Genomic DNA, 26,214 nt, shown 5'->3' on the forward strand with positions numbered 1-26,214 from the left:
CAACTTCATTATCAGAGTTACCGTGTAAACGAGCCACTCGTTGTTATCTGCAATCGATCTTTACCTGTTCGATTCAGTTTTGTAGAGTCACGACATAAGTATATGCTATCTTTTTATCATTTTTGGTATAAATTAAAAACAAAGAAACAAATTACCATTAATTGTTTAAATTTAATAATGTCAACTTCTTTAAAACATAACATTCAACAAAACATATTATTATTTTGATCGTTTATAAGATTAGTTCCTTTGAACAAGTTTAATCCAAAAGCCGCCTTTGGGTGACAACTGAAAACCGGAAGTAATGAGCTCTAGTGGAATGCAGGATTTCTTGGCAGGGGCAAAGCGGTAGTCCTTCAAAAGATAGTAGATAACAGCCTTTGCTTCAAGTAGAGCGAATCGGGAACCTATAATAAATACATTTTACATTTTTTCGAAGAACAATTTTGAATCAATCAACTTACCAATGCAGTTGCGTTGACCCAGGCCAAAGGGGAAGTATGTGAATGGCTGAATAGACTCCTTGTTCTCATCGCTAAAACGTTCCGGATCGAACTTCATAGGGTTCTCAAAGTACTTGGGATCACGATGGAAGCCGCATGTAGGCAGCCAGATGACATCGCCCTTCTTGACCTCGACTTTCTGGCCATCCACATCGAAGGTGATATCCTTGTTGCATTCTCGATCGACGGCAATTGCCGCCGGCCACTTTCGCAGAACCTCGTTGACGACCTGATCCAGATACTTCATGCCCATAATTGCCTCATAGGTCAGTTCTTTGCCCTCCAGGTCTTGGTCCACTTGCTGTACCTCCTCGTATAGCCTCTGCTGCACATCCTGGTTCTCCATTAGCTCGTGAGCGGTGAAGCACATCAGCACCGCCGAAGTCTCGAAGCCAGCAAAGAAGAACACGAAACACTGGGCGACAATGTCGCGATCGCTCCACTCGCGAACGGCAGATGCCTTGGTCTTCTCCGTCTGGATGATACCACGAGCCTCCATCAGCATGTTTATCATGTCGGGACGTACAATATTGTGCTCCTGTCGGTATTTCATAGCATCGAGCACCAGACGCACGAAATACTGAGTGCTTTTCCTATCGAAAAGCTCGACCTTAAGGATCTACAAGGATTATTAAAATTAAGGAATATATTTTTTTGATATGTGTGTATGCTGTGCCAACCTTATTAAGACCCTTCAATGCGAAGAACAACATGAACTTCATGCTCTGCAGGAATGTAAATGTGGTCAGCTTTTTTCCCATCTGATAGAAGGTATTTTCGCGATCCTTGAACGAGTTCACTTGCAGTCCAAAGGCTGTCGAGGCGATCACATCATTGGTGAATCGTGTGCAGTAGTCCTTCATGTCCAGTTCATTCTCCTGAACCCTTGAATCATCCTGCTTAAGACAGTCCACGGCCTCCTTGGCCACCTGGTTCATCAGCTGGAACATCTGACGCATTTTGCTGCCTGTAAATGCCGGACTCAGAGTGCTTCGCATATCCTTCCACCGAGCATCTCGCATGGAGAACAGCGAGCTGCCGAAAAGGTTACTCATGTCATGTGGATCATCATCGCTGCTGGTGGCAAACACATTGCGATGATTGATAAAGTGATCGAAGTCCTTTATGGTTATCTGCTTGATAAGATCTGGGTCGCGCACCATTAAAAGTGGTTGTCGCTGCTCAAAGATACCAAAAAATCTAAAAAAAATAATAATGTTAATGACCGATAAGCTTTTTGTGAGTCACACACTGATAAATCAAATCAGAAATTATTAATCGTGCGCTCAACAAGTTTAGAAAACGATAACAGAAATTCGAGTTTATGCATGGCTAGCGTTGTTCATTACCTATCCGACGAATTTTCAATTAACCCATCTCGATTTCTTTTTGGAAAACTATAAATTTATAAAGCGGATTTCTCGTATTGGTCTATAAATAAATCATATGTACATTAAATCCAATTGAAAAGGCTGAGTACAATAATGATTGCATGTTTATAAAGTAACAAAAAGGGTAAAGTCATACAAAGAGTTGCCCCAATATGAAGTTAATTAATAAATTAGATAACCTTATCGTTATAGCACTTTTCAGGAGCTTTATCAATTATTTTTCCTATCAAGTTTGCCGTCCGAGACAAACAACATTTAAAGCTGTCGTATAATCGATAAGATTATGGCAAACTAAACTAATAGAACCAAGCATTTCGCCAATTATCTTGGCAGTTACACACTGCTTTAGATAAAAGACTTAACAAAATATAATAGAGTATTTCTGAATTTCTGTAATTGTATATTCAAAACGTAGTCGAACGCAGCCGCACCCACTAAATGTGTGTATAGATAGATCACTGATTGCCTGACCTTGACATACGATTTTATATAGGCTTGTACGCAATGCTGGAGGCCAGTAGATACACACTTGTTCCAAACGTGTTTTAAGTGCAAGTGCAAGTGAGCCGGATGCATATTAGGTAATCAACTTATTAAATCCGGATCAATGAATTTAACTCACTTCTTACTTCCGCCTTTGGTGTAGAGATCACAGACTATGTCAAACATGGCCCTCTTCCGCAGGAACATGCCGGCCATGTTGCCAAAGTAGAGCACTGGCTTTTCATAGGCGATGCCCCTATCCTTGAAGAAATCATTGTTGGCGGACGCCCAACGGTAGAACAAGGCGGCAGCGATCGCAAATAGGGCGAAGAACTCCCACAACATGTTGACCCTAGCTTGGCGATCTAAGCGTCCAGAATATAACTAACTACGCCACAAACAATCGGGAGCGTTTTGTTGTCCCCACGCAGAGCTTTCTAACAAAGCTTCGTGTACTGCATTTGATAAAATACTTGTTGTCTGTAATACACACAAGTATGTACAAATTTCTGAGCGCAAATGATTTAGAATATCACTCATCATTTCATTATCACGGCGTGTTGGAGAAAATGCTGACGACTCTGAGCATACCAATATTATGTTTAAAATATAGAAACAGAATATTTCGAAATTCTGTTTTCTAATTCTTTAATATATATTTTTTCTATTTTAATGGCACACAACTTCATTAAATTCATATATTTAAACTTGGCCAATTTATCGTTTTAAAATTCATCGATTTCTTGTTGGCTATCGAAGTTTATGCGTAGTAGTTCGAGAACTAACAATTTGATCTGAGGGATTTTAAGTATTAGGATGTAAATTAAACCATCATCACCATAAATTAAATTATCATCGATAAAAAAGGACGCAAAGCATTTTCATTTTCAATAGTTTCTAGTAAAAATATTTTATTTCATTTCAACTTCATTATCCGAGTTACTAGCCACTTGTTGCTATCTGCAATCGATCTTTACCTGTTCGATTCAGTTTTGTACAGTCACGACGCTACTATCTTCAATAAATACAGCTCTTATACGGTGCGATTAGCATTATTAACATTTCGCCAGTCGGCCGAAGCAGACGAATTACCTTTCGGTCTGGAAGTGATAAGACATTTCTAGTCAAATCATTATAGTCGCATATCTGTGGACTCTGGAATGGCGGCTAAGAAACTGGATGCCATAATCTTCGGTGCCTCCGGGTTTACCGGAAAGTACACCGTCTTCGAGGCTGTCAGCGTGCTGAAGGGCCTGCAATGGGGCATCGCCGGACGCAACCAGGAGAAGCTGCAGTCGGTGCTGCGGGAGATGGGTGCAAAGTCCAAGACAGACCTCTCCCAAACGCCGATCGTCATCGCGGACGTGAACAACGAGGCGTCACTGCTAGAGATGGCCAAACGCTGCCGCATTTTAGTCAATACGGCCGGACCATATCGGTTCTTCGGCGAGCGAGTGGTCAGGGCTTGCATCGAGGCGGGAACGCATCACGTAGACGTAAGCGGAGAGCCACAGTACATGGAAACCATGCAGCTGCGCTACCATGATCTCGCCAAGGAGCGTGGCGTGTACGTGATCAGTGCGTGCGGCTTTGATTCCATTCCCGCCGACATGGGAGTCACCTTCGTGGAGAAGAACTTCGACGGCGTGGTCAACTCAGTGGAGAACTTTGTCCATCTGGGCGTCAAGGGAGGTACCAAGGGAACGGGCAGTGCTGCACTCAACACCGGCACCTGGGAGAGCGCCATTCACGCTATCGCCAACCGGAGCGAGTCTGTGGCCATCCGGCGCAAGTTGTTTCCCGAGCGTCTGCCCAACTTTCATCCGGCTCTTAAGTCACGATCGCCGCTTTCCCGTGCCGCGGAAGTGGACAACAAGGTGATCCTGCCGTTCCCTGAAACAGATCGCTCGGTGGTGATGCGCTCGCAGCGTTTCCTTTACGAACTGGAGAAGAAGCGACCCGTTCAGATGCAGGCCTACATGACGTATCCCTCATGGTTTGCGGCCAGCGTTGTCGTGCTCTTCGCCTCTATCATTGGCATTATGGCCAAGTTCTCCTTTGGCCGCCAGCTGCTGCTTAAGTACCCCACCGTCTTCTCCGGCGGCATGGCTTCCCGCGAGGGTCCCAGTGAGGCGCGGATGGAGCGCTCCTTCTTCAGAATGACCATGAAGGCCACAGGCTGGCCCAAGTCCGAAAAACTAGCCGAGACCACCGATCAGTACACCTCTCCGCCCACAAAGACACTGACCGTGAGGGTTACGGGTCCCAATCCCGGCTATGGATCCACTTGCGTTGCACTGCTCTCCACGGCGAAGACCATCCTCAACGAAAGCGACAAGATGCCCGGATCCGGCGGAGTCCTGCCACCCGGAGCAGCCTTCCGTGGCACCAGTCTCATCAGCGAGCTGGAGAAGCACGAGCACGGCATTAAGTTTGAAATCGTGGCCAACAAATAGTGTCTTTAATGAGGTGCATTCGATGTTATTAAAAATACATATATGTATGTATGTATGTTAAATATATTTATCTTAATATGAAATTTGGATTTACGTTTGCATTACCTATTGATTAACTAATTTGTGCCATTAGCTTACTCACAAATAATTATTATTTATTTCAGGGAAGAATTAATATTTATATATGTGTTTATTACTATAACCAGTTCGGTTCCACTTCTTTTAAAAATAGTGCTCCAACTGGTTCTTGGGTTTCCAAGTATTTGCAGGCACGGTCACACCGACACAGTTTTGTTTCGATTAGTTTGGTTATCGATACCGCTGTTGGCTGCCTTCGTTGTTTACCTTTTGGTCATTAGCAATTTCGACGCCAACGCGAGAATACACAGATTATGAGTCCTGAAATATCCGGCTTCCGGCGGTTCCTGCATTGGGGCCCCATTACCGCCCTTAGTAAGTGTTGACCGAACTGGTGATAGGAGGTGATATCCTGAGGACATCCTTCTTGAAGGGATGGATCCAATTTGAAAATATCTACACTGGTGAAAGTGGAGTCAAGAAACTACTCATTATATGGGGTCCAATTACGTGGGCGGCACTTGCACCGGCAACGCCCCACTCCGGGCTATGTCTGCGCCATATCGCGTTTCATATGCCACCCACACCAAACGCAGGAGTTCCAATCGGTTGTCCACCCACCAGGGACTTTTAATTTGCCTAATGTGTCGTGCTAATTGCGTTTTAGTTGTGTGTCGTTTGCCCTTTTATTGCCCCCGGATAACCCTGGTCCTTCGAGCCTATCGGGAATTTCACGGAGCCACCACCAAACATGGCGTGCAAATCGGACGTTTGACTGCCGGCGGGTCAGACGGCATAAGACTTCCGGACCACTGCGATATCGAACTGATGTACCATTGTTCTCGGCATAATGGCTTTATTAGACGGCGGTCGCTTGTTGCTGCTCTCGAAAAGGACTCGGCGGAATCAGTCCGAGAAACGGCGAAATTACTCATTACTGGACCGTGGAGCCGGCTAATCAACTCGAAAAGCGACAATAAACTAAATAAATGACCCTTATTTCCTTCGCACGCAATTGCCAAGCGAAGCATGGCCACCAAAGTCACCCCCATCCAAAACATAAAAAAATAAACAGGGCTAGGTCCCTCCAACTACATACGTGTATCAAATTTTCGTACATGAATCACACTAATGTTTATCTACCTCTTGGCTTTCAGGCATCATCAAGTGCATAACGCTGACAACGCTCTATATGAACTCGATGTGGTGGCCGCCAAATAAATCATTCGCCGGATTCGCCCACCAGGCCCTCTTCCTGCTCCTTTCCACGCTGGCCACATTCAATTACGTCATGGCCACTTTGACTGGTCCCGGACTGATGCCAAAACAGTGGCATCCCAAGGTAACCGGAGAACCAGAAGCGCACGGCACACGGAATGGTGGTGAAACATTTGTTGTGACACGATGGCCGGTCAACCGCCTCCGCCTAGTTCGAGACACCTGTTACCTGTTTCCATTGATAGTGCCCACCATTTGGCCCGAAAAACTGTTGACCCGTCACGAACTGCCCAAGTACTTAGTCCGGGTGTGGTTTCTCCGTTTCTTTGTGCATCGTCATTCCACGGCGGAAGCAATTGTTTAGCGTCCGATGAGCAGGTGCCGAGTTTTCCGGAGGAGTTCGCTCTCAACGGGGTCCGATTTCCAGGCCAGACAAATGGGCCAAGCCGGCCCATTGGCGTGTTTGACTGCTTATCGCGCATAATCCGTGCCAATTAAACGCTGCAATTTATTTTAAAGAATCCGGACCCGGTCCGTTGTATGCATAGATGTCGTGCAGGGGCCACCAACGGCTGTAACGTTTTTCGACCGCCATTCATTTTGTCCGGCCGTGGCAGTAGTGCGACCCAAATATAATTTATTAGCGGCGACTCCTCACATTACGGCCGGGCAGTTCGGGCCCTGCACGCGAACGCACTCTACGGGGCCCAAAGTCCGTAATGCAATTACCGGAATTTGCATAAATGTTTTGTAGGCGAGCCCAGACGCAAGAGGGGCGGATTTCTTTGGCTAGCTGCGTGGCTCATGGGCGATAGAAGGTGGGTGGGAGGTGGTCGGTCACCTAATGAGCTGTGCGTCGTTAGGTTTTGTTGTACCTGACGGCATCGGGAAACGCGCATAAATCACGAATAATATACTCGTTTTCGCTGTGTATTTTAATGAATTTTAATTTTTGTCAGGATCCCAAGGACGCCCAGTTCCTGCAGTACTGCAAAAAGTGCGAGGGCTACAAGGCACCACGCTCCCATCATTGTCGCAAGTGTAAGTGATATTAAGATGATTTGCACAGGAATTTAAAAGAACTTAAGCAAATGAAAATTGTTTAAATCGAACACCATAATGATTTATATATCTGACCACTTAGGTGATCGCTGCGTCAAGAAGATGGACCATCACTGCCCATGGATCAATCACTGCGTTGGCTGGGCCAACCACGCGTACTTCACATACTTCCTGCTCTTCTCCATCCTGGGCAGCCTGCAGGGCACCGTGGTGCTGTGCTGCTCCTTCTGGCGGGGAATCTACCGCTACTACTATCTCACCCACGGATTGGCGCACTTGGCTAGCGTGCAGTTCACTCTGCTCAGCATCATCATGTGCATTCTGGGCATGGGCCTGGCCATCGGTGTCGTCATTGGCCTGAGCATGCTGCTGTTCATTCAGCTGAAGACGATTGTAAACAACCAGACGGGCATAGAGATCTGGATAGTGGAGAAGGCCATTTACCGCCGATATAGGAATGCCGACTGCGACGACGAGTTCCTATATCCCTATGATTTGGGCTGGCGGGCAAATTTGCGACTGGTATTCAATGACGAGTGCCAAAAGCGAGGCGATGGCATCGAGTGGCCAGTGGTGGAGGGTTGTGATCAGTATACATTGACGGTGAGTATTGCAGATTGTATTTAGAGAGCGCAGATTAACATGTATTTCCTGCAGCGCGAGCAACTGGCGCAGAAGGAGGAGAAACGAGCTCGAACCCGCACCTTCAAATGCACAAGGCCAGTGACTGGCCGTTGGCTGCCGATCTTTTCGCAGGGTTGGCGTGTTTGTGTGGCCGCTCCCTGCTCCGATGAGCCACGCATCAGCCTGCGACCCAACGACATGATTAAGGTCACTCGCTTCCGCAACCACTGGCTGTTCGGCGAGCGAGTGCTTTCCGAGCAAGAGCTAGCTGGCGTCAAGAAGCGCCAACGCAAGGGTCCCATTCGTGGCTGGTTCCCACGACGCAGCGCCGTTGAGGTCATTGAGGCGGTCCATGAAGGCAGCGGCGATGGCAACAGCGAGACACCAGCACCTGCGGCCCAGAATGGCAACGCCCACAGCCACTTGAAGCAGCAGCAGCGAAACGGACATGCCAAAAAGTACATGTAGCCCGGATCGGGCAGAGATCAATCGATGGCATTCTGTGCCACATTCGGCTTGTATATAGAATTAGATTCCGCTTGGAGACTCGACTGTTTAACGCTTAGCCAGGCCGTCATCCCGTTTACTCTGTTAACAATGTCGACCAATAAATAACGCGAAAGTTTGGTATCAGTTGCTGATGTGAATCGAAATTAATCCAGTTGTGTATCAGCAGATAACGCTTATCTTTTTCAGATAGTAAATGCAGCGTAAATCTCATGGCGACAAAGTAAAATATATATAAATATGTATAATTAAAGTATTGTTTTAAAGTTTCCCATAGAAACTTGACAAACCTTTAGATGTCAACTGATGAGACCTTATTTATTTATTGGGTATTCCATAATTTGATTATGATACAGATTATATTACATATGTTTACGCGTGGAATATAGTTTAAAAGCTCTAAACCGGCGAATCATATTTACAGGTCATGGTTGCCTCGATGTCCTCCACCGTTCGCGGCACAATCGCAAAGTTCTCCACGCCAGTCTTCGTGATGAGCACATCGTCCTCGATGCGCACACCTCCGAAATTCCGGAAGCGATTGAACATCTCTGCGTTAATGAATTTAGCAATGTTCGGATCGGCCAGAGCGCGGTCCATCAGCCAGTTGATGAAGTAGCAGCCGGGTTCGATTGTGACATACATGCCGGCCTTAAGGATGCGGGCAAAGCGCAGCTTGCTCAGCCACGGTTCACTGGGGCGCTTGGGCTCCTTGGGCAGATAGCCGCCCACGTCGTGCACATCCAGACCGATCAAGTGGCCCAGGCCATGTGGCTGGAACACGCCCGAAACACCTGCCTCGAGCATCTCCTCCACATCGCCCTTGAGCATGCCGCCCTCCTTCAGGCGCTGCAGCAACACCCTGCCCGCCAGCTTGTGCATGTCCACCCAGGAGACTCCGTCACGGGCTGACTCTGTGACCGCATTGCGGGCATCCAGCACGGCATTGTAGATGAACTTCTGGTCGTCGGTGAACTTTCCATTGGCCGGGAATGTGCAGGTTATGTCGGCCGCATAGCCACAATAGTTGGCTCCCATATCGAACAGGCAGAGATCACCATCCTGGACGGGCTTGCTGTTGGGTGCGCCCGCGTGTCCATAGTGCAAGATCGACGAGTTCGTTCCGCTGCCGCATATGCAGGTGTAGGAGGCATGCCGGCAGCCGCCCACGGAGTAGGCGTGGTGCAGGAACAGGGATTCGCCCTCAAATTCCATTCTACCGGGACGCATAAACCGCATCACCTTGATGTGCGCGTCCGAGGATACCTTGGCCACGTAGCGCAGCACCTCGATCTCTTCGGGTGACTTGATCACTCGGCACTCAGAGAGAATTGGATACAGCAGATTGCAGTCAGTCACATACTTCTCCTTGCCAGCAAAGTCGGGCGGCTGAAGGGTGAGCCCGCTATCGCTGTTGGTGCCACTCAATGTGAGTATCAGCTTGGGCGACGCCCCCTCCAGATAAACACTCATTTCGTCAACATAAAACACCTCGTCCACCTCGTACATGGCCTTGAACTCCTGCAGCCCAAGCAGTTCGCCCATCCAGGTGCCGTACTCATCGGGAAAGCGAGGAACAAAGAGAACACTTTTCTGTGCACCAGTTTTCACATCAATGGTTAGGATGCCGTAGCAGCCCGGCTCCTTGACACCGAACAAGTACTGGAAATAGGACTCCTGCCGGAAAACGTAGTCCACGTCGGTGTTGTACAGGCTCTGGTCCTTGCCGCCCTCGAGGAGCACCAGCAGGTTGCCGTCGTTGAACTTGAGGCCCGGCAGCAGCTCCTTAAGGATGGCCTTGCCAGCACGATCCCTGTTGTTCCGGAAGAGGGTCATGGGCACTGCGTAACCCGATCCCATCTGAAAGGCGGCCATGGTGTTGCGACGGAGGACAAAGTTTAACTGGCGCTCTGGACAACAATGAGTGCTCGAGCAAGTGAGATTAGCTGATAATAGCCAATAACCGGGCTAACAAAGGCAGTAAATTATGTGGGTTTTATCAGTGTTTTTTGTTTTCTGTTTTCGCAAAAGTATGACCGAGAACTGAACGCGAAAAAAAACAAGCTTAAATTACAATTCATCGATCGGGAATTTTATTTTTTTAAATATATTCTTTAATATTTTTAATTAGCTCAATTCATTTATTTATCATACGGTTTTCCTTTTTGGCAGCCGACCTTGAAAATAAAGGATTTCCCTAAATAAACACAGATTAACATTTTGTTCAAATGAGCTAGCAATTGAAACTAGTTCCGCAGAGCGAGGCACAGAAACTATCGATAACCTACAGCATCGGCATCATTCCCAAGTCTGGTCACACTGGAAGTGGCTTTTTTTGCAAATTTTATTTTCATAATTGAGAAAAATTTGCATTTTAAAGCGAAACAGCAACGGATTAAGCTCTCGAATCTCAACAATATAACAGCCAGCTTGTGGGCGCAGCCAGCAGAGCATCACCAGTATTAAGTATAGGGCGAACGCAGCCCAGTGACCGTTTTCCACCTACTATCCAATTTCAATGTCGGCGTCACAACGCGGCGGATGCAACAACAAATGAGTCGTTGTTCTGTTCCAAGCTAATTAAGTACACGCTGTGTGGGCCGCCGACTCCAATGCGCCGCTAGCGGGGATCACGAGCAGTTGGCGTCATGTCCAGTTCGGTGTTTACGGAGGCGCCCAGCGCCCGGCCGGCGGCAGCCGAAGCCGACTCCAATCTGGTTGTGGTCTACAGCAAGAGCGGAATCTCCTTCGACGAGCGTGCGATTGGGAACATCATGGGTAAGTGGGTCCAATAGGCCTGACACACGCTCATTGCTCCCCACACTGACATGGGCTTGTTGCAGAGGAAAAATCGATTTCCACCATTAGCGTGGTGCGGATTACATCGCCCACGCCGAGCATGGTGGACCAAGAGGAAGACGAACGGCTGGAGGAGCTGGCGAACTTTATGGAAACTGCCACCGACTCGGAGCTGGACAGTGACAATGGCAGCCAAAGTGGTGGCGATAATGCCAGTGAGATGGATGAACACGACGAGGAGAACCATAACACCGGTGACGACAACAATAGCGACTCCACGGAGACGGAAGCCGATGCCCCGCGCACACGCAAGCGAGTTGGCCGAAAGCCCAAGGCCATCAAAAAGCGAAAGCGACGCAAACCCAAGGAGCGTCCACAAATTGTGGGTTTGCGAGTGGAGCAGTTTTATGCGGACAACACGGCTGATATGGTTGTGAAAAATGCACTGAGTAAATAACGTACATCGATGTGGTCCAAATGATAAAGCAAAACAACATCATTATTTCGAGCACAACGAAAGTAAACGAACTTTAGCTTTCAACTAATTTGTATTCTATTTACAGAGCTTGCCGGAGTTTCCGTCTACAAAAGGACTGCGGAGACAGACGCTCTTATGGAAGTTATTCGAAATGACCACAACTACACACCGTTTACCTCGCCAGAGCAGCTGAAGAACCACAAGCGCGATGAGAAGATGGCCATGGAAATGCAGGCCCAAAGCCGCAAAATCATAATGCAGGCACCGGGCAGTGTCAAGCTAATCAATGCCAAAAAACGAGTCCAGGCCATACCCTTAAGCCCGGTGCAGGTCAAGGTCCAGAGACTGCCAGTCAAGCCCCACCAAGTTCAGCAGGCAGCGCAGCTGCAACCGAAAGTGCAGCTGATCCGCAAGCCCATCCATTCGCCACTGCCAAGACAGAAGCCAGAGATTATCGCGAACAATTCGGTCAATGCCAGGCTGAGGCCCACTCGTGCTCCAGTCAAAGTGATTGCTCCGCCTGTGCAGGAATACATCGAAGATGATGATGACGCCCAAAGCTCGGATTCCGCCGAAGAGGAAAATGCCGACAAGGCCTATGATTCGGAGGAAATGAGTGAGGAGAGCGATGAGTTCCAGGAATCGGACAACGACAGGGACAGTGACATGGACTTCGATATGAGGCATAGCAATAGACGTAATCCGAATAAGAGGAAGCGGGTTAGAAAGGTGGTTAGGCAGACTCCCAGCAAACCAATGAAGCCGCTGCCTCCGCCACCCACAACGCCGCAGCACTTCCCCGAGCTGAAGAAACGCAAGGAAGTTTTGGAGCCGAAGGCGCCGCAAATTGGGCAAATAATCCAGATGCCTGCCACAAAATCAGTGCCCGCAGTGTTTGCCCTAGGCAGAGGTCTTCCAAGCACATCGTTTCTCAAAATCCGGCCCACACATCAATCGCTGCCTGTGAAGAGACCTCCACTGCCAACGACACCGGCCAATTCCAATGTTCGTCGTATGCCTGCCGTGCAATTGGGAAGGATCGTAAACTCGCCGCAGGAAGTTAAAGAGATTATTATCAACAAGAATATGGCCAGTCCCAAAGGAGTGTTTACCAATCTCAACACTTTGCTGGGTGAGGACAACAATGCAGCCACAAAATCTTCGCCAGTTCCACTCCGACACCGGGCCGTCATGTCGCCAAGCACGCCGAGATCGAGCTACAATCAGCAGATGTCGCCAATTGTGGTTCCGGTTCCTGCTCAGGCACATACCCCATCCAAGGGCTTCATGCCCATCGGCGTGGACACAGCTCAGTCGCATAAACTGCCCGCCCAAATAGTAATCGAGACGCACCAGAGTTCCTCCGAGCTGGCAGCAGAAAATGACAAGCAGCTCGATCTGATCAACTCGATTGTGCAGGACGAGCTACTTAAGTCCACGCTTGTGGAGCAGCCGGTAGTAAATGCGGACGAGGATATACCGAAACTGGTTAAGATGCTGGAGAGTACAGCGGCGGATCTAGATCCGCCACCAGTGTCCTTGCCTACGAATATTTTTCCAGCTCCCGAGATGCAGGGAGTGGGAAATGCAGCTGCAGCCGATCCGAATAATATAATGGATACGGCGAATGAGGATGAGATTACAGCTGATTTTCTCCAGCACGTGGTCGGTCTCATCGAGGAGGACAAACAGTTTGAGGCCGAGGTGGTTAAGCAAGTATTGGCTAGTACAGAGCCCGGAACCCTGGACGCCATCGTATCTATGCCTACGTCCATTGAGCCCGTAGACGTGCCGCAAGTACAGGCAAGTGTAGAATATCCTGGTTATTGATTTTGCTAGCTAACTGCATTGCTCCTTTACAGGCACACACGAACCTACTGCCGAATGCAAGTCTTACGGAGCCCGCACAATCGATGACCTCATTGCCGATTGCCTGCAGTACACCCTCGAGGAGCGTGGCAGCAAGCACTCCGCCCACCTCCGCGAAGGTTGTGCGCGGCTACGGTCGGGTCATATACCTGCCTCCCATTGAAGCCCCCACCACGCGGGCCAAGCGACGAGCACAGTTTCCTTCAGCTCCGGGCATGGCTGCGACCAGTTCCAGTGATGCAGGCAACCTGTCGTTTGGTGAATCTTCGTTGGATGCGAGCATCAATCAGCCGCTCAATACCAGCAGCCTGAGCAATGACAGCCAGCCGGGAAGTGGGCCGAAACGACCCAATCCTAGAGAGCCATCGATGGCCAGACGTTCAACGGCACCCAGAAGATCAAAGAAGCTTGATGCAAGTCAGAACAATGATCCCGACGCTTCAGAGTCTCAGGAGGATGACGATGACCCCAACAAGTAAGATTATAGTTGGATATTTCATAGATGCAAATCTGTGCGTTTGTTGAAAACCTTTTTTGTTTTTTTTTTTTTTTTTTTGGTTTAGGCTCTGGTGCATTTGTCGTCAGCCACACAACAATCGTTTCATGATCTGCTGCGATTTGTGCGAGGATTGGTTCCACGGCACATGCGTGGGGGTGACCAAGGCGATGGGCACAGATATGGAAAACAAGGGCATCGACTGGAAGTGCCCCAAATGCGTTAAAAGGCAGGAGGAGAGGGTAAAGTCATACAATAGACATAAAGTTACCTTTTATTGATTCGTTATCTTTGTAGAGCCAACCACGAATAACAGACATGTTGGTCACCAGACCAACCACTCAACCTGAGCAGAGGCCGAGTGAAACCAAAGTACTAACTACGACAGCAGAAATTGTTCAGGTCGCGGCTCCTTCGGCTCCCAGAAGAACACTACCGGTGGTCTTAACTGTAGCCAGTTCCCCCATGCGTATTCCAATGGCAAAGCCGGCCAAAAAGTTCCCAACCGGTGCAATCTCTCACCAGCAGCAGCAGCAGCTGAACTTTATCAGACTGGGCCCATCACCTGGCAAACGAATTTCGGAGACGTTATGTGTGGTCTGCAAGCGACCGGCGAGCACCTCTTCCGTCTATTGTGGCGAAGAGTGCATCCGGAAGTATGCCCAAAGTGCAATTCAAGCACATGCTGCTACCAAAGGCCCATTGCCACAGAATGCCGGTGCTCAGTCTTTGCTGAACAACTCCTTCGATGCCAAAAAGAACAAGAAGAAGGACTTGTTTGAGGACGTGCTGAGGCAAGCGGACACTGTGTCAAAAGTGGAACGGGTATGCAATAAAGGTTAATTTAATTAGAACTATACAACAAATAATGTGCACACTTTGCTTTGCAGATTAATGTGTTTGAGCGTAAAAGTGGTCGGGTTATCACCGGGCACATGGCCCCTTCTGCACATCAGTTTCGGAAATGGCTTCAGGAGAATCCCTCCTTCGAGGTGCTGCCCTCAGGAACCGTTCAGTCAGCCGACGCAGAGAAGCGTTTGCTGAAAGGGGCACCGGAAGCCGCCACCTCAACTTCAGAACCCGCCGTGCTAGGAGTTGCAAAAAAGCCACCTGAAGGTCCTGCCAAATTGTCCCATCCCCAAAACACCACAGTTCAGGCAAGCCACCAACTTGGAATCTCTTCCGTGCGTCCTTTGGCCAAAAAGGATAAAGAGAAGACAACACCTACAGTACAGGCGCCAACCCCTAATCGTATCGCAGCGGGCAAACCCGAGCCGGTTCGAATCGGCATCCGGCGATCACTCAGGGAGCAACTACTAGCGCGAATCAAAGAAGCTCAGGCTGCCGAGGAGAACTCTGGCCAGCCAACGACTCAGTGGCCGACCGTACTTGAGGTGGATCAGTTTGTCAAGAACGTGGAGCTGGAAATGTTCAACTCGTTTGGCCGAGACGTGGGAGCCAAGTACAAGGCCAAGTATCGATCGCTTATGTTCAACATAAAGGATCGCAAGAACCGAACGCTTTTCGAAAAGATTTGTGCCAAGCAAGTGGAGCCCAGGCAGTTGGTGCGGATGACGCCGGAACAGCTGGCCAGCCAAGAGTTGGCCAAGTGGCGGGAGGAGGAAAACCGTCACCAGTTGGATATGATCAAGAAATCGGAGCTGGACTTGTTGGCATGTGCCCAAAACTATGTGGTGAAAACACACAAGGGAGAGGAGGTAATCGCCACCAAAGTGGATGTTACGCTGCCCGAAGAGAACGTTAGTGAAGCATCATCTATGGCGGACACAAAACAGACGTCGCTGGTCAGTGAGCCGTCTACCTCCACACTGGAACGTTCCACGTCCAGGGAAAAGGCGGGTTCATCGAAGGAAAAGCGACACAAGAGCCACAAGCATCATCATCGAAAGCGCAGTCGAAGTCGTTCCAATAGTCGGGGTCGAAGCGTCGATAAGCGCCATCGCAGGCAGCACAACGAAGGAGGAGAGCAGCCAGGCAGCGGGGAGCGTGAGCATAGATCGCGTGAGAAACAGAGCCGGGAAAGGGATGAGATCGTTCCATCACCCTTGCCCAAGAAGAGGGACGAAAACGACCAATCGCCGGTACCCAAAAAGACGGCGGAAAAGAAAACCGAGGCGAGTGCTTACAACTTGGTTGATCAAATTCTGGAATCGGAGAAAACAGTCGAGCAGGCGGCGAATCTAGGCAAACCAAAGCCGTCACCCAAGCCACTTCCAACGCTTCCGAGTTCTTTGAAGGCACCTGAGCCAATGGACAACTACTCCCGCTACTTGCACGGCCTGACGACGAGTTCACTGTGGTCCGGTACTCTCAAGATGATCGATTTGGCCGACTTCGAAATCGTCATGTACCCCGTGCAGGGTAACTGCCATCAATTGGGTAACCTGATGCCAAGTCAGATGGACGTAATCGGTCGCATAACCCGCGTTAATGTCTGGGAATATATCAAGAAGCTAAAGAAGAGTCCCACAAAGGAAGTGGTCATTGTGAACATATTCCCCGCCTCGCCCAGCGAAACGTATAAGTTTGATCTCTTCTTCGAATACCTGGACTCGCGTCAGCGTCTGGGCGTCCTGGGCGTGGACTCGGATCAGATACGCGACTTTTACATATTCCCCTTGGGTAGCGGCGATAAGTTGCCACCAGCGCTGCAGACCGCGGAGCCAGTTCCCTTCTACGAAGAAGCGCAAAGACCCAACACGCTGCTCGGCATCATTGTGCGGTGTCTCAGCAAGCGACCTGCAGACGCTGTGCCATCGACTCCGTCTGTGCCTACTCCGGTTCCCGCCCTCAGTAGCAAAGTGGCAAAGGTAAGGAAATAGCAAATTATTCCATATTGAAAGTATGTACTATTATTCCCCTTTGCAGAGATCTCGCAGCTCGATCTCGTACCCGGCGCAGAGCAGTCCCAAACGCAAGATCAGCACACACTCCACCAGCTCCAAGGACGATGAGTTCGATATCGATGCCATTATCAAGGCGCCCATTGCTAAGCTGCAGAAAAGTAAGTTTAACATCTATACGTAAGAGGATGATGTTAATGGTTTTGTACCTTCAGCTGCCCCGAAGGTGGTGCCACAGCCATCGGTGCCGAACGACGCCGATGAACCCTACTCGCCTGGTGGCTCCGACGACGAACTGGTGCCAAGTGCTCCGCAAAGGCCGAACGATCTGGAACGGCAGGTGAACGAAATCAACAAACAAATAGCTGCGCAACAAATGGAAATTGCCGGCCTGCTTAAAGTGGAGCCCACAGTAAGTGCTGACCTCAGGCGACGCAAAATGTTTCCAATCCATTGCATTCATATCCCTGCTCGTTTTTTCCCAGGGATCCGCGTCCTCATCCAATGTGCTAGCCGCCATATCAATACCCGCAAATCTTTCAAAGATCCTGGCCAGCATCAAGGACAAGACTAATCTGCCTTCCAGTGCTGATGATGGAGACGAGGAATACAATCCCGAGGACGACATCACCGCAACCAGTTCATTTGGTACGTCAGCTGTGCTTACTCAAATATCAATTGGCATTAGTATCAACGATTCCTTTCCTGTAGCATCGAAGAAGCCGAGGAGCAAAGGCCGTTTGGCGCATCTAAGTGAAGCTGAGCTTCTTAGCATGGTGCCGGACAATCTGGCAGGCGTGATTCCCAGATCGTCTAGGACCCGCCACCAGCTTGCTCAGTCGCCGCTCACACCAACACCACTACCACCACCGCCGCCGCCGCCGGGTGTTTAGGTTACCCCCATCCGGACGGACGCTGGCTAACCCGCGCGCCAATCCGTTTTTCATTCTTGATTTGAATTGCCGCCCGCCCGCCCGCCTCATTGTGTACATTGTCATTAAGCAAATTCAACGCCATCTCTGTATTATATCTGGCCAATCGGAATTTTTTAGTTTTCAAAGCTAAAGCCACAACCCCATCATCCCGCCACAACCCAACCCGCCCCGAGCTCCAAATGGATCATCCTTCGCATTGCAATGCAAATTTAGATTCGGTTTTTACATTACGCTCTAACAAATCGTGTACATTTCCTCCGAAAATAAAAAGTGCTACGTAACATTTGTTTTAGGGATACGATAATCGTAACGCTGCACTTTATTTCCAAACGCACTTAGTTGATCTCGCAGGGATCGTCCTTGCCGCTGAAGTGGGCGCATGTGATCTTGGGTCCGTTGTGTACCCTGGGTATGGCGATCCGGAAGAGCGTTCCATGCGGCATGCACACGCAAATCTTGTACTGCACACTGCCCGTGCGGAGACCCAGCTCGGAGCTGACGATGGGAATGCGGTCCATGTCCAGAAAGATACCCGTGCCTGCCTCCAGGATGGTGGCGCCCTGCGTGGAGTTGATGAGAATGTGGTGCTCGGCCTGCATGTCAACGCTGGCTCCGTCGAAGTAGACGCCCTCGGATCCCCTGATGGCCATGCGTCCGTCGCTCTCCAGCACCAGGGACTCGTCGATGGGACTGACGATGCCGCTGGCACTAACCACTTTGGCCTGCAGCGCCTCCACTCCGCCCGGAATGTTATACTGCGGACGATGGGTGGTGAAAATCGGCTGCTTGTCGACGGGGTCCTTGACCTCGAACAAGTTCGTGGCCTGCACGAGGATACCCTCCCTGTTCAGGACGATCCTATCGCGTTCGCTGGCTGCTCCATTGCCATTGCGGAAGACGCGCACATGGACGCCGCCCTCGCCGTCACCAGCATCACTGCTGATGGTCACCGGGACATCCGAGAAGCCGTGTATCTGGCCAATCGAGTTCGTCTGCACGCGCTCCAAGTCCGTGGTACCGTAGAACTTCACCAAATCCACCTCGGGTATCACCTCCATGCCCTGGACACCTTTGCCCAGGCGAAGCACACCCACAATGGTGAGCGTCAGCAGAAGATTGCCAACGGTCAGCACCAGCAGCAACACCACAATGGTCCAGAAGGCGAACGTGTTGCGTCCCTGGTGACCCGGATGCAGGCGGGAGCAGCTGTCGCTGTTGTACTTCTCATCGAAGTAATCGCCCGTATCCGTTTTCGAGTCGTCGCGACAAAAGTCCAAGTCCGGCACAACTCCTCCAATGGGCAGCGTCACAGAGAGCGCGTTCTCCGAGTTGGCGTCGTCGGAATATGACGGCGATGGTCCACGGATGAAGGTGTTCTCGAATGTGTGCATCATTGGATTGAATTGAATTCCTGGCGAGTTGAACTCAAAAAACCGTTTGCACAATTGCTGTATTCAGTGCAAGGAAATTGGGCATGTACATGTGAGAGATTCAATTGTTGGACATGCGCAGTGCGTTCTCAGCCGCAAGTTTCGAAAAATCCGATATATTCGAATTTTGAATACTTTCGAAATATGAAAAAGTGGTTTCCAAATTATCTTTACAACGAGAAAGTCAATTTTCAAAAGTTAATATAACATTTTCAACTGCTAGAACTCAGTTACCAATATATATTTTTTAATGGAGAGCAGAACAAAAAAAAAACAATCAATTAAATGTAAAACACTGGTTTTCATAATCCATTTAAACTTTCAAAAATTGAATTTTAAAAGTGTAACCATAAAAAGTCAATTGGAACCGAACCAGTTCCGTATGATTGCAGCACGCAGCCCTGGCTTCAAGGGGGCTTGACTTTGGCATTTTTCGAAGTTGCGCCCACAGCCACACCGCACATCTCCATTTTGCAAAGATGTCCTTTAAGGTGAGCTTTTGTCCAAAAACTGATTGCCATTGGCTAAACAAGAGTCTCCCGCAATGACACAGCCCATTGACCCGAAGCGCGACGAGATCCGGCGCTATCTAGAGCGCGGCAGCGTCCTGGACTCGCTGACCAAGCTCTTCATACGCGTGATCAAGGAGCGGCCCGAGAATCCCATGGACTACATCCGTAACCACATCGGCGTGGTGCGCCACCAGCACGACAAGTACGAGCGCCTGCAGCAGGATCTGCAGCTGGCCAACGAGGAGATCCAGCGTCTGCGCGCCATCATCAACGGCATCAATCCCGACGTGCTCCAGGGTCATCAGCCAGTGGCTTCAAGTGAAGTAGTGGTCGCAACGGAGGCGCCACAGACCGTGGCCGAGTCCACTGAGGCGGCGGAGCAGCAGCAGCAGCAGCAGCAGCAGGAGAACGGCGAGACTGAGCTGGAGAAACCTAACGAAAGTTCGGCGGACGTTGCGGAGATAACTGCCGCTGTGGAGGCCTGCCAGATTGAGGGGAACTCGGTGGTGACCACCGATGAAGCCGCACAGCCAAGCCCAACCGTCCAAGCTGAAGCCAGTGGCTCCAGTGAGTAGATCTCAGATGACAGCAGCACGTGCCAGCACACACCAAACGTAAAAACAAAAACATCCCATTTAGAACGCATTCATTTAGAAGAAATGTTAAGTATTTTCCGGAATTTACATGTAAATAAAGCGAAATAAAGCATGAGCGCATGCAGCGTATTATGGATTTTTCAAATGTGTTTATTGAAATCAGTTTCATAATTCATACACGTTTTATATCATTTGTTTATTAATACAAAGGATTATTGATAATACATATTAATAATAGTTAATTTTTAAAAAACACATCCTTAAAATGACGGGAAGCGGACGTTTGAATAGCTGATGAATGGTAAGGAGTTTTAGGGACAAACTAATATATTTCGCTGATTTTCTTGCAGATATTTCTCTGGCTGGCTGGCTGGCTGGTCCATTCGGTCGGACTGCATTGTGGACGAACAAAAAAAAAACTGATTCAAGGTCGAAACTTAGTGCTTATAATTCCTCTTTATACTTCTTGGCAAGCATTCGCCTCCACCTCCTCGGTTCAACGATTTCCCCTCTTCGATTTTTTGTTTCTTGTTTTGTTTTCACTTGCTCTATACTCTTAAGGCCAACGAGCACTACAGGGCCCCCACATCTGTATGCTTTGTGACCGACTGGCGTCCAGTCGCTCCTCTGCTGCTCCGTTTCCATCTAATCTGCATGGTTATGCGCTTGGTGCTCTGCTCGAACGGTCAGTTGATTAACCTAGTGTTTAAATTTTGGACAAAACCTATAAAAGCGCTGGTGTTCAAATGTGTGTACATGTGTGTGCGTGGGTGAATGGTTGGTCGGTCGGTAGATATACATATATATATATATATACGGGGGCTATTACAAATAAATATGTGGCTTTTAATCATGGTATTTGTCAATGTGTTTGTAATTGCGATTTAAATCTCAATGGGTGTGGGGTGGAAGGGGAAAACTGCAGTCATCTGCTGGAAGGGATGTCTCTGGGGATGTCCTTTGATCGTGGCGCTGCTATTCCATACCAAATTAATGGTGCAATTTCTTGTGGATTTCGACTCGCCCCGGCTGCCGATGATAAAAGTGACCAAAAACAGAGATAAGGTTGGGGTGAGAGTGTGATTCACTAGTTTGTTACTCTGCGTCAGCAGCCCATACTTACGTTTCATGCATCATTTGATGTGTTGTTTCAAAGGATTTTATTTCTGGTTGATTGTGTGGTTGGGTTTGTGGTTGTTTTTGTCGTGTTTATCTTTTGTATCTTGTTTGGATTTCTTATTGATCTGTTTTAGATAGAAAAAGACTGCTCGTGGTGCTGCAGTTGTGTGATATTACTTTTTACGCTTGTCGGCTGGCTTGAGGATTTGGAACGAGCACATCAGCGTATCGTCCACGGACATCATGGCGCCGGCATTGTCGAACTCGCCGCAGTAGTTGGGCGCCGAGAACAGGGTGACCAGCATGCGTTTGGCAAAGAACTCGTACCCATCCTCGACGACTTGATGGGCTCGGCAGATGAGATCGAACTCGTGCTTCTGCAAAAACTTGGCCACCACCTCGGCACCGAAGGTGAAGCTAACGCCGCGGTCGTTTTCGCCCCAGCCCATGGTATCCTTATCGGGATCGGACCACAGGAGATCGCACAGCAGTCCCTGGTCGGGCACATCGGTTGGCCGCATAATGCGACGGATCTGCTCCATGGAGGTCAAATCGGGACTGAGACCACCGTGGCAGCAGAAGATCTTCTCGTCGACAATGGCCGCCACTGGCAGGCAGTTGAAGCAGTCCGTGAATGTCTTCCACAACTTGATGCTGTAGCGACGCTTGCATTCGTCGTAGAATCCGTATATGCGATTAATGCTGGCGCATTCGTGGTTGCCGCGCAGCAGGAAGAAATTCTCCGAGTATTTGATCTTGTAGGCGAGCAGCAGGCAGATCGTCTCCAGCGATTGCTTGCCGCGATCGACGTAGTCGCCGAGGAACAGGTAATTCGATTCCGGCGGAAAGCCGCCGTACTCGAACAGACGCAACAGATCGTAGTACTGTCCATGGATGTCGCCGCAGATCTTCAACGGTGCCTCTAGCTCGAGCAGAATGGGCTGCGACAGGAAGATCTCGCGCGACTTCAAGCAAAGTCCCCGGATCTCGCCCTCCGAGAGCTGTACGTTTTTACCTGGCCGTGCCCCACGCACCTCGAGAAGTCGCGATATTATGCTGTCGATATTCATCACGTCGCCCATGTTTGCGTGCGAAAGTGTGGATCTGGTGCACTAGTGCTGCTGTTGGGTGTCGAGGTTACCGCGAACGATCGTTGGTAGCGCCGAAATAGCCTCGAAATCTTTAATTTCCGAAATCTATTTCTGCTAAATACTTTTCACAGCTAACAAGTATGAAAATTTCTTCGTATGCTGTTGCGTGAGTGCGGGCGGGATGGCGAGTGTGCTTCTAGCTGATGTTGCCACACTGCCGGAAGTCGCGGATATGGCCAGATAATAGACGCCATCTTATCTAATCGATAACATGCAAATATAGTGCATAATCGATAACGAAGTTGCTGTAATATTACTCTTATTACATTAAGGACATTTCCAATCCATTGCAAGAGTTCCGCAATAGCTCTACTTTTATATTTTCATTCGAAACGGGTCTTCTCGACCCTATAGTGGCTCGAAACTGCTGTTAGTAATCGATTAAACGCATGGCGTCCAGTTACTCTATTTCAGCGGTGTGGCAGCCTGATCAGGGGGACACTAGCCATCCCGCTTGCACTCAGGCACGCCTGGCATGACTTACTGTGGAAAAGAGATGGGAGACTGATGCATTTGGCGAGGCTATTCGATATACCGGTAACAAGGGGATATTTAAATACATTGGAAATTCAAATAAGCCAATAAGAATATTCGTTTACAGAACATAGGTTAATTCATTTTCCTTATTGGAATAACTTCCACATGAGTTATGATTTAAAATGCCAAATTTCCCTTAAATTCTCACAAAACTAAATAATATATTGATAGATATATTAACAATCACACTATGTAAAAATTTTGTATGAAATGTGCTCATGTCTTGTTATCGATAATTCGATACTCTATGCATTTCCTGCCTACGCCCGCTAATCATTTAATTAACTGTTAAATAGGCGGGTTTCAATTTAATCAAAATGCTGTTAAACGATATCATAAGCGGAAAATTAGTTGATTCCGTCTATATTATAGCGGAAATTGGCCAAAATCACCAAGGTTGTGTGGAAACAGCGAAGAAAATGATATGGGAGGCCAAAAAAGCCGGTTGCCACTGCGTCAAGTTTCAAAAATCGGATTTGCCAGCAAAGTTTACGAGATCCGCTCTAGATCGCGAATATATCAGTGATCACGCCTGGGGAAAAACGTACGGGGAGCACAAGGAGTACCTGGAGTTCTCCAAAGATCAGTATCTCCAGCTGCAGGCCCACTGCAAGGAGTTAAATGTGGACTTTACGGCTTCCGCCATGGATGAGGTTGATATTAATTAATTGTTAACCAATTACTACTACTAACAATTCCTTTTTTCCCTTGTTTCTTGCTTAAATAGTTATTAATGTGTGTATATGCTATTTTAAACAGAGATCGTTGGAGTTCCTTTCTGCTCTAAATGTTCCCTTCATCAAAATTGGTTCCGGAGACGCAAACAACTTTCCGCTTCTCAAAAAGGCCGCCAATTTGAACTTGCCCCTGGTGATCTCCACCGGAATGCAGACTATGCAAACTGTGGAGAGGATTGTGCAAACTATGCGGGAGTCAGGAAAAGAGGACTACGCTCTAATGCACTGCGTTTCATCGTACCCAACTGACCCAAAAGATTGCAGCTTGCAGTTGATATCCGTCTTAAGGACACGCTTTCCCAATGTGGCAATTGGGTACTCGGGTCATGAGCTGGGAGTGATCATTAGCCAGGCCGCCGTCTTGCTGGGAGCACGCATAGTGGAGCGCCACTTTACGCTGGACAAGAGTCAGAAGGGCTCCGATCATCGCTGCTCCCTAGAGCCGCAAGAATTAAAAGCTCTGACTACAGCCATCACCAACTTCAAACTCTCTTCAGTTCCCATGCCTCCACAAGAAATAGTTAAAAAGTTAAATGGAGATGAGGAACTAGAGGCAGCTCTTCAGCACGTTGAGTCTAAAACCATTTTGCCGTGCGAGCTGCCCTGCCGAAATAAACTGGGCAAATCTATTGTGGCAGCTAGGAATCTCAATAAGGGTTACAGGTTGCAATTGGCAGATATGGCCATTAAAGTCAGTGAACCCAGCGGCCTGACAGCGGAGGATTTCTTGGACTTGGTAGGCAAGGAATTGGCAGACAATATTGGTGAGGATGAACCCATACTTGGGAATAGTATAATCAATTGAATCATGGGTTGGGAATTTAAATACACTTGTAAATGAATAGCTTGGTCTGTATTACTCGGCGCCATCGTCGCTGCCCTCTTCTTCGTTCTCATTCTCGATCATGTCGATGTCCTCCTCGAGGTCGCCCTCCTTCTTGTCCGTTGGCTTCTCGTAGACAGCGGTCAGCGGGGAAATGCACACGCCGTTCCAGACGGACATTTCGCGCACAACGCTGGTGTTGCCCTCCAGTCCCAAAATGTGTTTGTATCCGCCGTGGGCCAGCACGCGCAGTAGTGTCTGCGATGTGTAGCAGCACACATCCTGCTGCTCCAATGTCATGGCAGTGTGCACACGGATGTGTCCCGGCTCGGTGGGATCCGTGATGCCGGCCGAGCCCGGCAGGAAGAGCCCGGCGGAGAGTAGCTGAAAGACGCGACGGAAGGCCAGGTTGATGGGCAGTGCCTGTCGCGACGGGTTGTTCATGATGGCCAAATGGGCGATCAGGTCCAGCATCCAGGCCGACAGCGGCGAAAAAGCGTCGAAACGCCTAGTGAGATCCTTGAGAATGCGAATGAGCACCTTTATCGAGGAGTGGTGGGCATTTTCCTCAAACCAGCGCGTGTGCCGAATGGCAGCCAGATGGCTCTGCATCAGTTTGTGATCCAAATGGATCTCAGGCTCCAGCTTGCGAAGATTCTGCGGCAAGGTGGCGATCAGAATGCGCACCTTGGCATGCACGTTGGCGATGTCGAAGCCCCGCTCATGGATCTGTACGGTGTGCTGATCGCCCTTGGTCAGAACTTCAGTCTTCATGCTGGCCTTCAGGTCGGCCTCCACTTTTTTGGCCAGCGCATCGACGGCCTCCTTGGTGGGCAGGGTTTTGAGGATAACCACCACATCGGCTACATTGTTGCCCGTCAGTATGGTGCCCTTCTTGAAGGAGCCAACCTGACGCACTTCCTCCAGTTGCTGTGGAATAATCAGAACAGTTTAAACATGCAAATCACAAGGAGTTGTGTAATGTACTCACACAAGTTGTCAGATCCCCGGGTGCAACCACCAGATTGTCGAGAACAGCCTGCACCTTGGTCACTAGATTGCCAATAGCCGTCTGCTCGCTGGGAGTGGGACTCAGGTCCTGGTTACGCTTCAGCAGCGCCTGAAATGCAATTGTTTTCCCATTGCAGACACCTTGGATACGCAAGTAATTTATTGATTTACCGCAGTCAAAGCAGAATCGTCAACGGCGCCGGCGGATGGAACTTTGGGAAAGAAGACCTCCGCGAGGGTCAGATCGAAGGGGTGGCGCGGCACGAATGTCTTTTTGAACGGCGGACGTATGCCGCCGCGCATGGGGCGGCCACCTCGGAGAGCTCCGCGAACCATATTCCTGTGGGGATGAATTTTTAATAATTTTCGCAACGCCGGAGCGTTCTGTTTTTTTTAACAGATAGGTAAACAGTGTGACCGAAGCTGGACCGGTAAGGAAACGACATCAAAGATGGGCTAAGCGCGTTTTCAAAGTATACCGCATAAAATATTTTTAGAGGGCAAACATTTTGAACATTTAAACATTTTACTACAT

The 26,214-nt window shown here is 49.0% G+C and overlaps 10 protein-coding genes and 1 non-coding gene across 14 annotated transcripts; 5 read left to right on the forward strand and 6 right to left on the reverse strand.

Moving 5' to 3' along the window:
• Positions 1–153: 153 nt before the first annotated feature.
• Cyp9f2 (Cytochrome P450 9f2) lies at positions 154–2,842 on the reverse strand. The gene is made up of 4 exons (NM_141932.3): positions 2,517–2,842; positions 1,184–1,703; positions 465–1,122; positions 154–407 (listed from the first exon to the last, which is right to left on the reverse strand). The coding sequence occupies exons 1-4, from the start codon at positions 2,720–2,722 to the stop codon at positions 241–243; spliced, it is 1,551 nt and encodes a 516-aa protein (NP_650189.1). The 5' UTR covers positions 2,723–2,842; the 3' UTR covers positions 154–240.
• A 503-nt stretch (positions 2,843–3,345) lies between these two features.
• On the forward strand, positions 3,346–4,921 carry CG5167 (uncharacterized protein). Its single transcript, NM_141933.2, has one exon. It carries the CDS (start codon positions 3,538–3,540, stop codon positions 4,831–4,833), a length of 1,296 nt encoding a protein of 431 aa, NP_650190.1. The 5' UTR covers positions 3,346–3,537; the 3' UTR covers positions 4,834–4,921.
• Positions 4,922–5,129: 208 nt separating this feature from the next.
• CG5196 (uncharacterized protein) lies at positions 5,130–8,582 on the forward strand. Of its 2 annotated transcripts, NM_141934.2 has the most exons (5): positions 5,130–5,286; positions 6,069–6,253; positions 7,089–7,170; positions 7,274–7,794; positions 7,849–8,582. In NM_141934.2, exons 1-5 carry the CDS (start codon positions 5,226–5,228, stop codon positions 8,281–8,283), a joined length of 1,284 nt encoding a protein of 427 aa, NP_650191.1. In that variant the 5' UTR covers positions 5,130–5,225; the 3' UTR covers positions 8,284–8,582. The 2 variants fall into 2 exon arrangements, with proteins under 2 accessions (NP_650191.1, NP_996201.1); NM_206479.2 differs by lacking the exon at positions 5,130–5,286 and having other exon boundaries at positions 5,568–6,253.
• A 40-nt stretch (positions 8,583–8,622) lies between these two features.
• Dip-C (Dipeptidase C) lies at positions 8,623–10,573 on the reverse strand. 2 transcript variants are annotated; one of them, NM_001300377.1, is made up of 1 exon: positions 8,623–10,573. In NM_001300377.1, the coding sequence occupies exon 1, from the start codon at positions 10,195–10,197 to the stop codon at positions 8,722–8,724; it is 1,476 nt and encodes a 491-aa protein (NP_001287306.1). In that variant the 5' UTR covers positions 10,198–10,573; the 3' UTR covers positions 8,623–8,721. The 2 variants fall into 2 exon arrangements, with proteins under 2 accessions (NP_001287306.1, NP_650192.1); NM_141935.4 differs by having other exon boundaries at positions 8,623–10,369.
• Positions 10,202–10,260, reverse strand: sncRNA:649 (small non-coding RNA 649). The gene has a single exon (NR_002498.1). It is a non-coding gene; the product is annotated as a small non-coding RNA 649 (non-coding RNA).
• A 68-nt stretch (positions 10,574–10,641) lies between the features above and the next one.
• On the forward strand, positions 10,642–18,065 carry pps (protein partner of snf). Of its 2 annotated transcripts, none has more exons than NM_001260146.2 (11): positions 10,642–11,100; positions 11,166–11,570; positions 11,685–13,402; positions 13,462–13,943; positions 14,032–14,206; positions 14,262–14,789; positions 14,855–16,795; positions 16,854–16,989; positions 17,044–17,240; positions 17,314–17,476; positions 17,540–18,065. In NM_001260146.2, exons 1-11 carry the CDS (start codon positions 10,971–10,973, stop codon positions 17,719–17,721), a joined length of 6,057 nt encoding a protein of 2,018 aa, NP_001247075.1. In that variant the 5' UTR covers positions 10,642–10,970; the 3' UTR covers positions 17,722–18,065. The 2 variants fall into 2 exon arrangements, with proteins under 2 accessions (NP_001247075.1, NP_650193.1); NM_141936.2 differs by having other exon boundaries at positions 11,685–13,396.
• Positions 18,050–19,243, reverse strand: Scgbeta (Sarcoglycan beta). Its single transcript, NM_079603.3, has one exon. It carries the CDS (start codon positions 19,155–19,157, stop codon positions 18,099–18,101), a length of 1,059 nt encoding a protein of 352 aa, NP_524327.1. The 5' UTR covers positions 19,158–19,243; the 3' UTR covers positions 18,050–18,098.
• Positions 19,244–19,581: 338 nt separating this feature from the next.
• CG17202 (uncharacterized protein) lies at positions 19,582–20,420 on the forward strand. Its single transcript, NM_141937.2, has 2 exons — positions 19,582–19,684; positions 19,747–20,420. The coding sequence occupies exons 1-2, from the start codon at positions 19,673–19,675 to the stop codon at positions 20,278–20,280; spliced, it is 546 nt and encodes a 181-aa protein (NP_650194.1). The 5' UTR covers positions 19,582–19,672; the 3' UTR covers positions 20,281–20,420.
• A 14-nt stretch (positions 20,421–20,434) lies between these two features.
• Positions 20,435–22,731, reverse strand: Pp1-87B (Protein phosphatase 1 at 87B). The gene is made up of 2 exons (NM_080198.3): positions 21,425–22,731; positions 20,435–21,330 (listed from the first exon to the last, which is right to left on the reverse strand). Exon 1 carries the CDS (start codon positions 22,500–22,502, stop codon positions 21,594–21,596), a length of 909 nt encoding a protein of 302 aa, NP_524937.1. The 5' UTR covers positions 22,503–22,731; the 3' UTR covers positions 20,435–21,330; positions 21,425–21,593.
• A 660-nt stretch (positions 22,732–23,391) lies between these two features.
• Positions 23,392–24,691, forward strand: NANS (N-acetylneuraminic acid synthase). Its single transcript, NM_141938.1, has 2 exons — positions 23,392–23,761; positions 23,868–24,691. Exons 1-2 carry the CDS (start codon positions 23,426–23,428, stop codon positions 24,648–24,650), a joined length of 1,119 nt encoding a protein of 372 aa, NP_650195.1. The 5' UTR covers positions 23,392–23,425; the 3' UTR covers positions 24,651–24,691.
• Positions 24,609–26,096, reverse strand: CG5641 (uncharacterized protein). Its single transcript, NM_141939.4, has 3 exons — positions 25,851–26,096; positions 25,660–25,788; positions 24,609–25,598 (listed from the first exon to the last, which is right to left on the reverse strand). The coding sequence occupies exons 1-3, from the start codon at positions 26,013–26,015 to the stop codon at positions 24,702–24,704; spliced, it is 1,191 nt and encodes a 396-aa protein (NP_650196.1). The 5' UTR covers positions 26,016–26,096; the 3' UTR covers positions 24,609–24,701.
• Between the last annotated feature and the right edge of the window lie 118 nt (positions 26,097–26,214).

The sequence above is a fragment of the Drosophila melanogaster genome, chromosome 3R (genome assembly GCF_000001215.4).
Source record: "Drosophila melanogaster chromosome 3R".
Taxonomy (NCBI): domain Eukaryota; kingdom Metazoa; phylum Arthropoda; class Insecta; order Diptera; family Drosophilidae; genus Drosophila; species Drosophila melanogaster.

What these genes read in the sequence shown, in the direction of transcription:
- Cyp9f2 (NM_141932.3), bottom strand. Translation starts at nt 2,722, where the DNA reads ATGTTGTGGGAGTTCTTCGCCCTATTTGCGATCGCTGCCGCCTTGTTC. An exon ending in ACCAAAGGCGGAAGTAAGAA is followed by an intron (nt 1,704 to 2,516) that starts GTGAGTTAAATT and finishes TATTTTTTTTAG; the next exon opens with ATTTTTTGGTATCTTTGAGC. An exon ending in CATTGAAGGGTCTTAATAAG is followed by an intron (nt 1,123 to 1,183) that starts GTTGGCACAGCA and finishes TAATCCTTGTAG; the next exon opens with ATCCTTAAGGTCGAGCTTTT.
- CG5167 (NM_141933.2), top strand. Translation starts at nt 3,538, where the DNA reads ATGGCGGCTAAGAAACTGGATGCCATAATCTTCGGTGCCTCCGGGTTT.
- CG5196 (NM_141934.2), top strand. Translation starts at nt 5,226, where the DNA reads ATGAGTCCTGAAATATCCGGCTTCCGGCGGTTCCTGCATTGGGGCCCC. An exon ending in GGGCCCCATTACCGCCCTTA is followed by an intron (nt 5,287 to 6,068) that starts GTAAGTGTTGAC and finishes CTTGGCTTTCAG; the next exon opens with GCATCATCAAGTGCATAACG. An exon ending in CTCCCATCATTGTCGCAAGT is followed by an intron (nt 7,171 to 7,273) that starts GTAAGTGATATT and finishes CTGACCACTTAG; the next exon opens with GTGATCGCTGCGTCAAGAAG.
- Dip-C (NM_001300377.1), bottom strand. Translation starts at nt 10,197, where the DNA reads ATGGCCGCCTTTCAGATGGGATCGGGTTACGCAGTGCCCATGACCCTC.
- pps (NM_001260146.2), top strand. Translation starts at nt 10,971, where the DNA reads ATGTCCAGTTCGGTGTTTACGGAGGCGCCCAGCGCCCGGCCGGCGGCA. An exon ending in GATGACGATGACCCCAACAA is followed by an intron (nt 13,944 to 14,031) that starts GTAAGATTATAG and finishes TTTTTGGTTTAG; the next exon opens with GCTCTGGTGCATTTGTCGTC. An exon ending in CATTGCTAAGCTGCAGAAAA is followed by an intron (nt 16,990 to 17,043) that starts GTAAGTTTAACA and finishes TTGTACCTTCAG; the next exon opens with CTGCCCCGAAGGTGGTGCCA.
- Scgbeta (NM_079603.3), bottom strand. Translation starts at nt 19,157, where the DNA reads ATGATGCACACATTCGAGAACACCTTCATCCGTGGACCATCGCCGTCA.
- Pp1-87B (NM_080198.3), bottom strand. Translation starts at nt 22,502, where the DNA reads ATGGGCGACGTGATGAATATCGACAGCATAATATCGCGACTTCTCGAG.
- NANS (NM_141938.1), top strand. Translation starts at nt 23,426, where the DNA reads ATGCTGTTAAACGATATCATAAGCGGAAAATTAGTTGATTCCGTCTAT. An exon ending in CGGCTTCCGCCATGGATGAG is followed by an intron (nt 23,762 to 23,867) that starts GTTGATATTAAT and finishes TATTTTAAACAG; the next exon opens with AGATCGTTGGAGTTCCTTTC.
- CG5641 (NM_141939.4), bottom strand. Translation starts at nt 26,015, where the DNA reads ATGGTTCGCGGAGCTCTCCGAGGTGGCCGCCCCATGCGCGGCGGCATA. An exon ending in ACGATTCTGCTTTGACTGCG is followed by an intron (nt 25,789 to 25,850) that starts GTAAATCAATAA and finishes ATTGCATTTCAG; the next exon opens with GCGCTGCTGAAGCGTAACCA. An exon ending in CCGGGGATCTGACAACTTGT is followed by an intron (nt 25,599 to 25,659) that starts GTGAGTACATTA and finishes ATTATTCCACAG; the next exon opens with CAACTGGAGGAAGTGCGTCA.